This window comes from Periplaneta americana, chromosome 3, assembly GCF_040183065.1.
Source record: "Periplaneta americana isolate PAMFEO1 chromosome 3, P.americana_PAMFEO1_priV1, whole genome shotgun sequence".
NCBI lineage: Eukaryota > Metazoa > Arthropoda > Insecta > Blattodea > Blattidae > Periplaneta > Periplaneta americana.
In genome coordinates this window covers 81,483,052-81,498,122 of record NC_091119.1, presented here as the reverse complement: position 1 = coordinate 81,498,122, position 15,071 = coordinate 81,483,052, and the positions used below count along the sequence as shown (strand labels likewise).

General features: G+C 37.6%; 1 protein-coding gene and 1 non-coding gene across 3 annotated transcripts in view; one reads left to right on the top strand and one right to left on the bottom strand.

Moving 5' to 3' along the window:
- Ndf (Nucleosome-destabilizing factor) overlaps positions 1–15,071 on the bottom strand; it is a 419,078-nt gene that overhangs the window by 37,983 nt on the left and 366,024 nt on the right. For both annotated transcript variants that reach the window (XM_069820873.1, XM_069820874.1), the window contains 2 exons: positions 14,716–14,817; positions 1,311–1,473 (listed from right to left, as the gene is read on the bottom strand). In XM_069820873.1, the coding sequence (XP_069676974.1) occupies positions 1,311–1,473; positions 14,716–14,817 (265 nt within the window). The remainder of the gene's footprint in view (positions 1–1,310; positions 1,474–14,715; positions 14,818–15,071) is intronic.
- TRNAY-GUA (transfer RNA tyrosine (anticodon GUA)) lies at positions 9,444–9,515 on the top strand. The gene has a single exon. It is a non-coding gene; the product is annotated as a tRNA-Tyr (tRNA).

The window sequence follows — 15,071 nt, the reverse complement described above, 5'->3', positions numbered from 1 at the left end:
TATCAGGCACACAAGGTACGAAAAGGAGGACATTTCTTGATATTTTTTTTTAATCCGCCCAGATCCCGGACAAGGGCCTAAAAAGGAGGACATGTCCGGACAAAAGAGGGCGTCTGGTCACCCTAGCTGGGATAGCCATTCACATTACAACAATGCATAGTAGGTTGAGCAAAAGGCTCGTAAGCCATTAAAAAAAGCAATTGTTACCCCCAGATATGTGCAAAAAACGCGCAATATGGGCAAAATTACATAGAAACTGGATAGTGAACAACTGGAAGAAGGTACTTTTTTCCAATGAATCTCATTTCCGGGTTCATGGTCATCATGTTATATCCGTAAAGGATCCAAAAAGTTTTCATCAGTTCACCTCCAACAAGCACCGAAACAGCCCCCAAAAGTAATATTCTGGGGTTGTTTCACACACGAAGGGCTTGGATTATTAATTACTATCAAGGGACTGATGAAGAGTGACAAGTATATTCACATGTTGAAAACTAGTCTTACTGCAGCTGCAGAAATCATTTTGGATGGCAATGGTGTGTTTCAACAAGAGCTGGCAACATGTCATACATCTCAAAAGAGTATACTAACGTCTTCAACCAGAATAATATTCAGGTATTCCTCTGGACAGGCAACTAACACGACATCAACGAGATTGAGAACTTGTAGTCAATTTGTAAAAGGAGAATGGCAAAACTAGATTGGTCTACAAAAGAAAAAATGATTTGTTTCTTCACTGAAGTTTGGTTTCGTGATGAAGAATTTAAGAAGATATGTGGAAATTTAGTGTAATCCATGCTACATCGTGTCAGTGATGTAATTACAAATAAGAATTAAAAAAAAAAGTTTATATTCTATTTAACGACACTCGCAACTGCCAAGGTTGCTGGTGTGCCAGAATTTTGTCGCACATGCCAGTAAATCTATTGACATGAGCCTGTCACATTTAAGCAAACTTAAAATAAATTCCTGAGGTATGTTCAACATTTATTTTATTCTGTACTTGTAGGTTAATATAATTAGTAAGGCTTGTTCAGATTAATTTGCATGCTACTATAACTGGACATTTTGATATTAATTATGAAATGTATAACAATACTTCACAGATCTAAAAAATACAAACTATCTTTATTAACAGAGTATAAGGTCTATCATAATTTGACTTGTTAGGCCTATACTGAACATTAAACAAGCAAGATATTCCAAATAGGATTCTTTTCTTACATGATAATCAATGCAACTACAATTAAAGCTTGATAAAACTGAATCAGCAATGAATTAAACAAGATAAACTTTCAATTATTACTAACCAAGGTAGAAAGAATTTTTTCCCATTGCTTTGAAGCATGACTGGCAATCATCAAACAGTGATCGATCACCTGCTGCAAGAATCACCAGCGTTCCTTCTTCTGCCTGTGTTTTGCTACCTTGAACTTGGGCTTCCAAATAACGACCACCTTTTGCATTGATTGCCTGTAACAAGTCATCAGACATAAATGTGACTTTATAAAATATCAAGGCTAATCTAGTGGAAGTAAAAAAGAAAGAGAAAAGAGAAAGAAAGAATGAAAAAAAAGAAAAAATAAAGAAACAACACTAAGGTATTATCATCTGAAACAGATATTCAATGGTACTTTTCCGATCTTTTAACTAAATCTTTAAAAAGTTTCAAATATTGAGTTACTTTTGCCTTTAGGTGAGGAGGAAGACCAGGGTCCGAATTAACGAGGTGGATGGGGGGGGGGCATTTCCCCCCCTCTTGGGAAGTTATCTCCCCTCTCATTAATTCATATTAACATCCCTGCCAGGGATAACTTCTATCCCCCCTCACAAAATATAATTGTTTTAATGCGAGTATATGTACTTTATAAAGTATAAACTAAGCAAAGAAAATAATATTTCTGTATTATCATCACTAGCAAGCTGACAGCAATCAATAACTTAGGAATTACACATCTTATCTTAAGCCTGTTCACGGATATAATTATATTACTATGATCAAGATGCAAGACAAGTAACACAGTACAATCAAGCGTTGAGCCATATCAAATGAGGATAATAATAATTTTATATATTCTCTATCTAGGATTCGCATCCTGAGGGAGACAATATTCACTGCAGCTGCAGCTGCTACACATATCTAAGCTTAAATAAATGGAATAGTAACATGGAATAACCAGAGGAACAGGTATCTCTTTCTCCTCCTGTTCATTTTATGTATATTTATAACACTGGTATGCGACCATTTTGCTTTGTATGAACTAACTACATACATACATACATACATACATACATACATAAGTGTTCTGCCCATGGCAGGTCTATCACTGCAAACCCAGCATTCTATCTTTCCCATTTTCTGCCTTTCTCTTAGTCTCCACATATAATCCATATATCTTAATATTGTCTATCATCTGAAATCTTCTTCCACCCCAAACTCTTCTCCCGTCCGCCATTCCTTCCAGTGCAACTTTAGTAGGCAGTTACTTCTCAGCAGTGACCCAACCAATTCCTTTTTCTCTTTCTCATCAGTTTCATCATCATTCTTTCTTCACCCAGTCTTTCCAACACAACTTCATTTCTTGTTCTATCTGTCCACTTCACATGCTCCATTCTTCTTCATATCCACATTTCAAATGCTTCTATCCATTTCTCTTCATTTCGTCGTAATGTCCATGTTTCTGTCCCATACAGTGCCACACTCCACACAAAGCACTCTGGTCTCTTCTTTAGTTCTTTTTCCAGAGGTCCGCAGATGCTCCTTTTTCTATTAAAAGTTTACTTTGCCATTGCTATCCTCCTTTTGACCTCCTGCTGCAGCTCATGTTACTGCTTATAGTACATCCCAAGTATTTCAAGCTGTTCACTTGCTCTACTGCCTCATTTAGAACTCGCAAGTTTACCTTCTTTATTTTTCTTGTGACAACCATGGTCTTCGTCTTCTTTGCATTTATCTTCATCCATATTGATCACAGCTGCCATTTAGCTCCAGTACCCCTTAGTACTGTATCCTCTTTTGCTAACCATGCCATATCATCAGCAATCTTATGCACTTTATTCTTCTTCATCCTACTTTTACCCCTCCCACGTTCTGAAAACAGTTCTTCACCAAATCCTCCAAGTAGATGTTGAACAGGGTCGATCAGGCGTCCTCAACTGACCATGGTGCTAGTTACGTGCAGTGCCCCACTTGCTGTGTAGTGATGTCTGTGCACGTGCATGGACACAGTTCGTTCTCTGCAGTACACAGTGGATCAAATAATTGAATTAGCATGAACAATTGTTCCAGCAGTAATTTTAGTTTTTATTGTAGTACAATCTCTGCGATTATTATATTTAATAGATGAAATTAATACACCAACAGTTATATTAACAACCATTGGACACCAATGAAATTGAAGTTATGAATATTCAGATTTTGCAAAAGTGGAATTTGGCTCATACGGACCAGAAATGTCAGAAGAGATATCCGATAGGCCATCCACGTCATTGAATTTATTATTATGGGAAGAGTCATTTCTGTTTACTGAAAAGTCGGTAGCGCTCATGTGTTTGGTTTGTAGTAAAGTTCTGAATAACAGAAGGAATTTCAACCCAAGACGACATTATTCGTTTTATCACTCAAATGATTATGAAAAATATAAGGGAGAAGAACGAACCACTCTCATTAAAAAATTAAAGGATGCTCTGATGACCCAGAGTGAAGACCATAATGTTAGCTCAGCTATAAATTCATTACAAATTGCGAAAAACTGGAAACCATTTATTGATGGAATGTTTATTAAGGACTGTTTAGTTATAGCAGCCGAGGAACTATGTCCTGAGTTGGTTCCAGAATTTGAATCTGTCAGCTTGTCGCTTTCTATAGTTATGTGATGCATCCAGGAAATGAGTGATGATGTTAAAGATCAACTTATCGATACTGCTAAGATACCAACCTTCTCTGAAAGTCAATGCCTTCTTGATTAGTAAGATTAAGACAAAGTTACAATAATCACATTTCAACCTGAATTATGTTGACAATTATAGTGATGAGAATGTAACCAACATAGTTTTCGAACAGATAGTTTCTGGTTTGGTTATTTTGTGCTTTGTCTTGGTAGTATATGCTTCGTATTTACAGTATATTTGTGAATATTGGTCATTGTTGAGTTTTCATTAATATGCCAAAAAGAAAGTGTTCATTGAATGATAAACTTTAACAAGATTTTCCATACCTTCAAAAATTAAAGTGGGAAGACAAAGTAGAGTGCACATTGTGTAACTCGACATTTTCAATGAGAGCAGACATCAATGACTACATCAAGGGAATAAAAAAAAAGCATAAAATGCAACTTTACGATTATTATCTAATATCAATGGTCATGGGAAAAGCAGAATTAAAATCTGCAGTAGAAGAAGGCACTTTTACTTATATCACCATCAAACATAAGTGCAGTTTTCATTCGATTAGTGAGAATTTCTTTGTAATACCTTTATTCTAAGTTCTAAATTTAAATTATCCCATATAAGTGGTCACTATATTCAGAAAGCATATTACTAATTTTACAGTGATTTTACCACAAATCAAAGTTTTTACATTTCAACTTCCTAGAAATAAAGATATCTCCCAGAATAATAAAATTTTGTACAGCTCGATTCAGCATTAATAGCCCCTGTCCTTGGTTGTTTGGCTAGTGAGCGAGCTGTGTGTTGCATTATAAGAAAGAAATTTAATCACAAATGTGCATAGGAGGGGAAGAGGAAAGAGGAAGAATGAAAATAATATCTATGCTCGAAGCTGAGGAACACTCATGGCATTAATCAACAGACATAGTGGTTAGTAATGGGACGTGAGGAAGAATATTGTGTTTCAAGATGGAGTGTACTGCGACATGATAAGAAGGCCTGACCTATATGACCAAGCCAGGCAGTAGTGATGAGTAACTCGCTCTTAGTCTATCTATTTACTTTTTGCAAAGGCCAAAATCTCTGAATCAAGCTGTACACATAATTACAACATGTCTGTGCATGAAATGCTGTATTAATTTACACATATGATTTTCATTAAAAAAGCTGTGACTTGTTATATGTAGGGCACTGAAGTTGAAAAGCCAAAAAAAAAGTTAAATGTTCACAGCATTTGTTTTTAAATTAAATGTTCAAAGTTAAACTAATGAAGTATACTGAGCAGGAAAAATCCAATACACCATTTCATTATAATGAGTCATATCTACATATAAAACTTTTAGGAAATTATCTTTATGTGAGACCCAGATAAGTGTTTACTGAAAATATGAATTATTTTAAATAAAAAATTGTCACCTGGGCATATTTTACAACATAAAAATTTGAGAAAAATCTGCACATGTATTTTAGCAATACCTGTCAAATCTTCAAGATGCAAATTGTATAAATTAAAGGAACTTAGAAGTATGTTTCTTTAATAATTTCCCTTGTACCTCCTTGTTTTATGTCTTTGTAGTTGAATTCTAGAGGAACATGAATGAGAAAATATTTAATTAGGGGATCACACTGCTCTAAAATCTGCTGAACCAACTGTTAGCTAGTGAGAGGACACATGCTTGATGATGTGGTGGATAGATACATTAACTTTATTCTGCACATTCGTATAATCTTCCTACCTAGCTGTTCAACCAACGAGTAATAATAAAGTGATGTTATCAGATCAAGAACATCCCACCTCTCTTATTCAAGTCCAGCAGGGAAAGCATAATGAACCTCTTGTAAAGTACAACTGGGAGCTACAGAGTTTGCGAGAGGATGGAATGCGATAAGGAAAGCATTAAGTGCCACCCATGCTCTAACAATGAGTCAAAACATACATATTAATAACCATTCAGAAAAATATTTATCACATCCTAACAGTTATTGACAGTTAGTGACAAGTTCGCACCACTGTCACAAGTTAACTGATTAGTAATGTGTAGTGATCATGAGACAATGAGCTAAATTTATCTCTTTCTGCAGCTGTGACTGATACACAACTCTTTATCCCACTTCATCTCCGATAACAAACATTCCAGCTCTCGACAGTCCAAGTTCCTATGTCATTTAAACTTTTCCTTCGAATTTTCAAAACAGTTTCATTAATTATGTCAATTAACTTTGTATTTATACTTGGCCTATCACAGGTGATCATTAACAGGCCACAGGTGATCATTAACAAGTCTCTCAAAGGTAGTCTTGTCTTCTCTAAAGCAAGTAATATTTTTGCTTGCAATTCTTTTGCAGTTGCATGGCCCATGAAAATGTTTGTAGGTGCCTTTCAACTACAGTATATATTATATATATTTTGATGTACCGAAGTACATATGATATTTCCATGCAGATATTCTGCGTCATCATATGATGAAAGAGTGATGGAACGGAGAAAAATTCTCTCCAGCGCCGGGATTTGATCCCAGGTTTTCAGCTCTACGTGCTGAAGCTTTATCCACTAAGCCACGCCGGATACAACCCCGACGCCGGTCAGAATCGTCTCAGATTAAGCTCCATCTCTTGGGTTCCCTCTAGTGGCCGCCCTCTGCACTACGTCATAGATGTCTATGAACGCAGGACCGAAGTCCATACATGTGTTGAGGTGCACTCGAGTGAGTGACTGGTTGGCCAGGATCCGACGGTATAGGCGCCATCTTAAATCACGAAGTGATTTATTACGCATATCATATATATATTTTGATGTACCGAAGTACATATGATATTTCCATGCAGATATTCTGCGTCATCATATGATGAAAGAGTGATGGAACGGAGAAAAATTCTCTCCGGCGCCGGGATTTGAACCCGGGTTTTCAGCTCTACGTGCTGATGCTTTATCCACTAAGCCACGCCGGATACAACCCCGACGCCGGTCAGAATCGTCTCAGATTAAGCTCCATCTCTTGGGTTCCCTCTAGTGGCCGCCCTCTGCACTACGTCATAGATGTGTATGAACGCAGGACCGAAGTCCATACATGTGTTGAGGTGCACTCGAGTGAGTGACTGGTTGGCCGGGATCCGACGGTATAGGCGGCGTCTTAAATCACGAACTGATTTATTACGCATATCATATATATATATTTTGATGTACCGAAGTACATATGATATTTCCATGCAGATATTCTGCGTCATCATATGATGAAAGAGTGATGGAACAGAGAAAAAATCTCTCTCGGCGCCGGGATTTGAACCCAGGTTTTCAGCTCTACGTGCTGATGCTTTATCCACTAAGCCACGCCGGACACAACCCCGACGCCGCTCTGAATCGTCTCAGATTAAGCTCCATCTCTTGGGTTCCCTCTAGTGGCCGCCCTCTGCACTACGTCATAGATGTCTATGAACGCAGGACCGAAGTCCATACATGTGTTGAGGTGCACTCGAGTGAGTGACTGGTTGGCCGGGATCCGACGGTATAGGCGCCGTCTTAAATCACGAAGTGATTTATTACGCATTTCATATATATATATTTTGATGTACCGAAGTACATATGGTATTTCCATGCAGTTATTCTGCGTCAACATATGATGAAAGAGTGATGGAACGGAGAAAAATTCTCTCCGGCGGCGGGATTTGAACCCGGGTTTTCAGCTCTACGTGCTGATGCTTTATCCACTAAGCCACGCCGGATACAACCCCGACGCCGGTCAGAATCGTCTCAGATTAAGCTCCATCTCTTGGGTTCCCTCTAGTGGCCGCCCTCTGCACTACGTCATAGATGTCTATGAACGCAGGACCGAAGTCCATACATGTGTTGAGGTGCACTCGAGTGAGTGACTGGTTGGCCGGGATCCGACGGTATAGGCGCCGTCTTAAATCACGAAGTGATTTATTACGCATATCATATATATATATATATATATATATATATATATATATATATATATATTTTGATGTACCGAAGTACATATGATATTTCCATGCAGATATTCTGCGTCATCATACGATGAAAGAGTGATGGAACGGCGTGGCTTAGTGGATAAAGCATCAGCACTTAGAGCTGAAAACCCGGGTTCAAATCCCGGTGGCGGAGAGAATTTTTCTCCGTTCCATCACTCTTTCATCATATGATGACGCAGAATATCTGCATGGAAATATATATATGATATGCGTAATAAATCACTTCGTGATTTAAGACGGCGCCTATGCCGTCGGATCCCGGCCAACCAGTCACACACTCGAGTGCACCTCAACACATGTATAGACTTCGGTCCTGCGTTCATAGACATCTATGACGTAGTGCAGAGGGCGGCCACTAGAGGGAACCCAAGAGATGGAGCTTAATCTGAGACGATTCTGACCGGCGTCGGGGTTGTATCCGGCATGGCTTAGTGGATAAAGCATCAGCACGTAGAGCTGAAAACCCGGGTTCAAATCCCGGCGCCGGAGAGAATTTTTCTCCTTTCCTTCACTCTTTCATCATATGATGACGCAGAATATCGGCATGGAAATATCATATGTACTTCGGTACATCAAAATATATATATGATATGCGTAATAAATCACTTCGTGATTTAAGACGCCGCCTATACCGTCGGATCCCGGCCAACCAGTCACTCACTCGAGTGCACCTCAACACATGTATGGACTTCGGTCCTGCGTTCATACACATCTATGACGTAGTGCAGAGGGCGGCCACTAGAGGGAACCCAAGAGATGGAGCTTAATCTGAGACGATTCTGACCGGCGTCGGGGTTGTATCCGGCGTGGCTTAGTGGATAAAGCATCAGCACGTAGAGCTGAAAACCAGGGTTCAAATCCCGGCGCCGGAGAGAATTTTTCTCCGTTCCATCACTCTTTCATCATATGATGACGCAGAATATCGGCATGGAAATATATGTACTTCGGTACATCAAAATATATATATGATATGCGTAATAAATCACTTCGTGATTTAAGACGCCGCCTATACCGTCGGATCCCGGCCAACCAGTCACTCACTCGAGTGCACCTCAACACATGTATGGACTTCGGTCCTGCGTTCATACACATCTATGACGTAGTGCAGAGGGCGGCCACTAGAGGGAACCCAAGAGATGGAGCTTAATCTGAGACGATTCTGACCGGCGTCGGGGTTGTATCCGGCGTGGCTTAGTGGATGAAGCATCAGCACGTAGAGCTGAAAACCCGGGTTCAAATCCCGGCGCCAGAGAGAATTTTTCTCCGTTCCATCACTCTTTCATCATATGATGACGCAGAATATCTGCATGGAAATATCATATGTACTTCGGTACATCAAAATATATATATATGATATGCGTAATAAATCACTTCGTGATTTAAGACGGCGCCTATACCGTCGGATCCCAGCCAACCAGTCACTCACTCGAGTGCACCTCAACACATGTATGGACTTCGGTCCTGCGTTCATAGACATCTATGACGTAGTGCAGAGGGCGGCCACTAGAGGGAACCCAAGAGATGGAGCTTAATCTGAGACGATTCTGACCGGCGTCAGGGTTGTATCCGGCGTGGCTTAGTGGATAAAGCATCAGCATGTAGAGCTGAAAGCCCGGGTTCAAATCCCGGCGCCGGAGAGAATTTTTTCTCCGATCCATCACTCTTTCATCATATGATGACGCAGAATATCTGCATGGAAATATCATATGTACTTCGGTACATCAAAATATATATATATATATGATATGCGTAATAAATCACTTCGTGATTTAAGACGGCGCCTATACTGTCGGATCCCGGCCAACCAGTCACTCACTCGAGTGCACCTCAACACATGTATGGACTTCGGTCCTGCATTCATAGACATCTATGACGTAGTGCAGAGGGCGGCCACTAGAGGGAACCCAAGAGATGGAGCTTAATCTGAGACGATTCTGACCGTCGTTGGGGTTGTATCCTGTGTGGCTTAGTGGATAAAGCATCAGCACGTAGAGCTGAAAACCCGGGTTCAAATCCCGGTGCCGGAGAGAATTTTTCTCCATTCCATCACTCTTTCATCACAGTATATATTGTTTTCTGTATGTAACTGGTATCGAATTGCAATCTGCACTTCTTTCTTACTGCTTTCATTTGTGTTTCATCACAGCAAATACTATAATACAAACTTCGCGATTTATTAACAGTTTTTTTCCTCAGAAATAAGGACCAAGGTCTTCTGTAATTAGATATATCATTTTAGTGGGCGAGAAAGTCATATCAGCTGAAACTATGGAACCAAACATTGATTTCATCACATCCATTATATCACTATTTGAGTTCAGTGAAAAATTTGAAATAACTTATTTCAGTGTCTAAATTGGCTCGACTTTAAAACCATTTTCATTGCTCGAGAAAGAAGTTGTGGTTGAGCTAAAAGCCTGTTGATTACTTCCGAGAAGCTCTGATGAACACTGGTACAAGAAAGTCTGAGCTATTAAGGTACCAGCTTAGTTTTGAAATTTCATAAATGACTTTCCCTTCAGGCATATTCATTTACACCAGGCCTGCACAAACAATGCTCATTGAGCGCGACTGCTCCTTCGGAGCTGGAAAGTCATCTAACAGCTCGCCAGAAAGTCGGCCTGCTATAATAGGTAGAGGATAGTCCACGCAGCTATCTGGTGTAGTGTGTATTATCAGTAGCTATTTCCCTTTGCCTATCTATGGCTATATAATGGAAGAATCTAAAAGACGGAAAAGTGATCATCAGGCAAATTCTTTCAATATTGGATGGGAAAATTTTTTCACAGTAGCTGGAGTCAATACTTATCCGCCACAAAACTTTGAAAGAAAGAGGAAAACATAATATAATGCGTCATTACTAGTCCACACATAGAGATACGAATGGTTTTGTTGCTGAGGATCGCAGTAAAAAGGTTCAGGAGTTCAAAGTTGCATTATTACATGAGGTAGGGTACGTTAGAATTTATTATTCTTCAATAATTTAAATATCTCTCTTCAGGGAAAAGGCCAGCTCATTATTGATATGTTGAATAAATTTCGGGATTTCAGTTGTAAGATCTTGTCTTAATTGGAAAGAAGTTTAAAGTTATCATAATAAATTCCTTCAACATCAGTTGAAACAGTGTCATATGACTTACAGCTTGAACTTATTGATCTTCAATGTGGCCTAAGGGCTAAAGACCGTTTGAATAATACTACTAGTCTGGTTGAGTTTTACAAGACTAAACCTCAGCAATAATATCCACGACTACACAAGCTAGCTGTGAAAATGATTGCTATGTTTGGCTCAACATTTATATTTGTGAGCAAATGTTTTCTATTATCAACTTTAATAAAGGCAGACATCAAACATCTGTAACTGATGTTTCATTACGATCGATTCGTTTCAGCTGCCAACAGCATAAAATCCCGTTCTGAGGTACTGATAAATAAAAATATAACAAAATGATATTGTATATTTAAAATCATCCTTACCTATAATTAGTAATCATTTGTACCCAACAAAATTTTTATTGTAAATGATTTCCTACGTTTTCTTATCTTAATGTTTTTTCTTTTTCTTTCCAAGTGTCACAAAATTGTTTTGTTTACTTATTATTCTTTATGAATTGATTAGTAGGCCGATCTATCGAACCCTTATTTAGGGCGGCTTTTGTTTATACAAATTATCTTATCTCTAGAGTTTCTATTATTTCTGTAAAATAAATATTTCTTTATTAATTAATAATAGTCCAAGATAGTTTTGTAAAAAATGAAAGGAAATTCATGTCATGAACACTCGTACAAGTACTTCCTTTTGTGTATATTTTGTATGAGATCACCCCTTCTTCAAGTCCACCCTGTTACAGAGCGCAGCCAATATCTGCATTCCGCTCTCGAGCTGTGAGCCGACTAGGAGAGCGCAAACCTTGTGGAGGCCTGATTTAGACCATAAAATCTGCTATCAGGTACTTTCACAAACAACACACAAAAGTTCATGTTCTCCAAATCTTTTTGACCCAAGAGCCAATAGCATACCTATTTCGGTCCTTTTATTTAAACCAATGTTCTTTAATGTGACACTTGCCTATCTTATCAATCAAAGTAGCTATAATTAATTTCTTGTTGATTAAACCATCAGGTCTGTGGGCAAAAATCCCTACTTAACCACTGTGCAACGGGACTTGCTGTACAATATGCGGACTTTCATCACTCCAATATTGCATATATCGAAAAGTGACATGACCATTGAGATAAAACCATGCCTTATCAGTCATAAATTAGCTGTGGATTAAGATGTGCATTGTAAACATTTTCAAGAAACCAATTCTATAAGCAAAACCTGTTTACTTGATTTCTAGCACAAATCTTATTTTATATGGTCGGAATTGAATTAGCTTGATTGCTTTGTGAGCTGATGGCAGGGTATGTTTGTTTCTTGAGCTAGATGACTAAGAGCTTTCTTTGGACTTAATTCTAATCGCACTTTAATATCTTCAAATTTTTCTGCAGTTCAAACATGTAATTTTTGCTCCCTAGGCTTGTCGCAAACTGAACCTGTTGTACGCTACTTTTTCATTAACTTCAAAATGCAAGACTGTGTAGGAATTGTTGAACTGGGAAATTTGCACAGAAATCTACGAATGCATTTGCTTTAATTATTATTATTTTTTTTTTTTACATAACACTCCACTAAATAAATTCGTTCTTCAACATATACGTCATCTTCTTACAAAATACGTGTACATCACGGCAAACTTTAAACTCAACTGACTCGAGATACATTCGTACTCGGAACTTTGTACAAGACATGTCACGGCCAAGGTCGCTTGTGGAGTGCACAATTTTGTCGCCGCTTGGCCCATAATACAACAAGCATTCCTCGTAAAATGAACATCTCTATGTATGTATGTATGTATGTATGTATGTATGTATGTATGTATGCATGTATGCATGTATATAATGCTGAAGAGTTAACAGTGAAGTTATTCTCCTTCTTGCTCCTCAATATTTGAAGGTGATATCTTGAAAATTCTGAGTGCTGCACAATGCTTCAAATGCTCCATTTGCATTTCTTTATGTTTAGGGCAAAGAGGGCAATGTGATGTTGGAAACATGCCAATTGTATGGAAATGTTTGCTTAGGCAATCATGTTCAGTAAAAAGGCGAAACATAACAACAGCAGTTTTACGAGGCAATTGAAGAATTTGATTAGTGTTCTCCAAAAGTTTCTTATGTTTACAATTTTCATTCATTTTCTTCTTTATTATTTGCTTTATTGATTCATAAGGGAATGCAGTTGTTTTTTGTTTAATTTAGGACCATTTTTTAGCTGACTTACCAGTAGTGGCTTTTTCATTTACTGTGCTGGAATCCACTGTATAACTATTTTTTTTTTTTTCCAAGCTCTTGAATTTGCTCAATCACAAAATGTATTTCTTTAATTTTCTTCATTTTGGAGTAAGTAGTGGACGTTGAAAGTAATGTCTCTAACATTCATGTATACTACAAATTTAGTAGAAGAACAAGCTGCTAAGAAATGTTGTTAACTAATACTGAGTTCTTGGCAATAACTCTTGCTTTCCAATATTTCTCACACACAGTGGGTTTAGAGGAATGGGTTGAAAAATCGCCGAAGATGATTCTGAATCATTTCTTCCTGAAGACTGCACAATGGATAAAAAATGGTTAAAAATTAATTCAAATATTTTTCAAGTGTTTTAACAAATAGTCATGCAACTGTGTTTTTACTTCGATACTCAGGAATTTATTTTGTTGCACATTGAGACATTTCCATCTTTTAGTATTTGAAATTTCGTGAAAATGGTATGATATTATATATTGATATTTTGAATTAATTAATCTTTTAACTGTTGAAAATGATAAAGTCAACATAAGATTTTGTAAAATATTACTTCCCTTCTTAGCAAGATGGTCGGCAGCTTCAGTGCCAGTGCCAGGAGATACCAGCTATCCTTTTGTTAAGCTTCATCAGATATTGCATAATTTTCTAACAATCAGTTATTCTTTACTTTTAGGTGACAGATTGATTGTTATAGCAGTAACAGTTGTTTTAGAATCACTGAATATAACAGCTTGTTGAAAGTAAGAAATCCGATAATTATAACTGATTTTGAAGTGTGCATTTTTAGCTATTTTAGGCATATTTTAAATTTTCTATGCAACTATACTTCTCCATAATGTAATTAGAATAATTTATAATAATTAAAACTCCTGGATTTGGTAATTCACTTAAAATCTGCATTACCAAATGCTGTAAAATGATTCAGTAATATTCATTACACAGCAATATACAAATAACTCACTTATTATGTCTGAAAATTCTCATTAATGACCTACATTTAGACAAGTTCCATTTAAGCCTAGAGTGTGGGTCTATTCTATATTCTGATTGGTATTTCACAATGGTAAAAGCACCTACATCAGCTTCACAGAGAATGTGAAAGTACAGGACAAGGATGGAAAAATGTAATATTATGAGAAAAGTTCAAAAACAATCAAAATCCGAATCAGAGAAAACTGCAGAATTGGAAGCAACAACGACAAGAATGCAAGAGCACTGGCAAAAACAAACAGCAACACACTTCAACTTCCCTAGTTTGGAGCAGACTGCTTCCAGTCCTCATTATAAGAATGCAAATTCTTTGAGAAAACAGTAAAAGAGTAGAAAAAAAAAGTCTGCACATAAGTACTATAAAAGAACAGCCACCGTGAGAAGATTTAAAAAAAATTCTGCCACCTATCACTTCATTGGGTTCGTATTATGTACCGGTAAATTAAGAAGTATTCTTATTTTGGACATTAGAACATTTTCAGAACTGACGAACTACTTACCTCAGCAATATCTTGCGAAGTTTCAGCATCAATGCCTGTCATCTCAACATACCCTTTAGCAGACGATGTTTCCAACAGAACACCACAGTTGCCAAACACCATCTAGAAAATAATCACAATATCAAATTGTAAAAGTACTTCTTGAATTATACTACATAAACAATGATTGAGATACTATTAATCAATCGATGATTAACTACAGCAGAGTCCAGATTATCCAGCCTTCCCTCTTGTGCAGACTGTTTTTTAAATAGAGTGAATCGGGGGAAGATGCTTATTTCTTTGTAGTTTCCAATTCTTGTTTGAGAGAATGCCACGCACATGTTTTCATGATCACTGAGACAGCTGAATGTCTG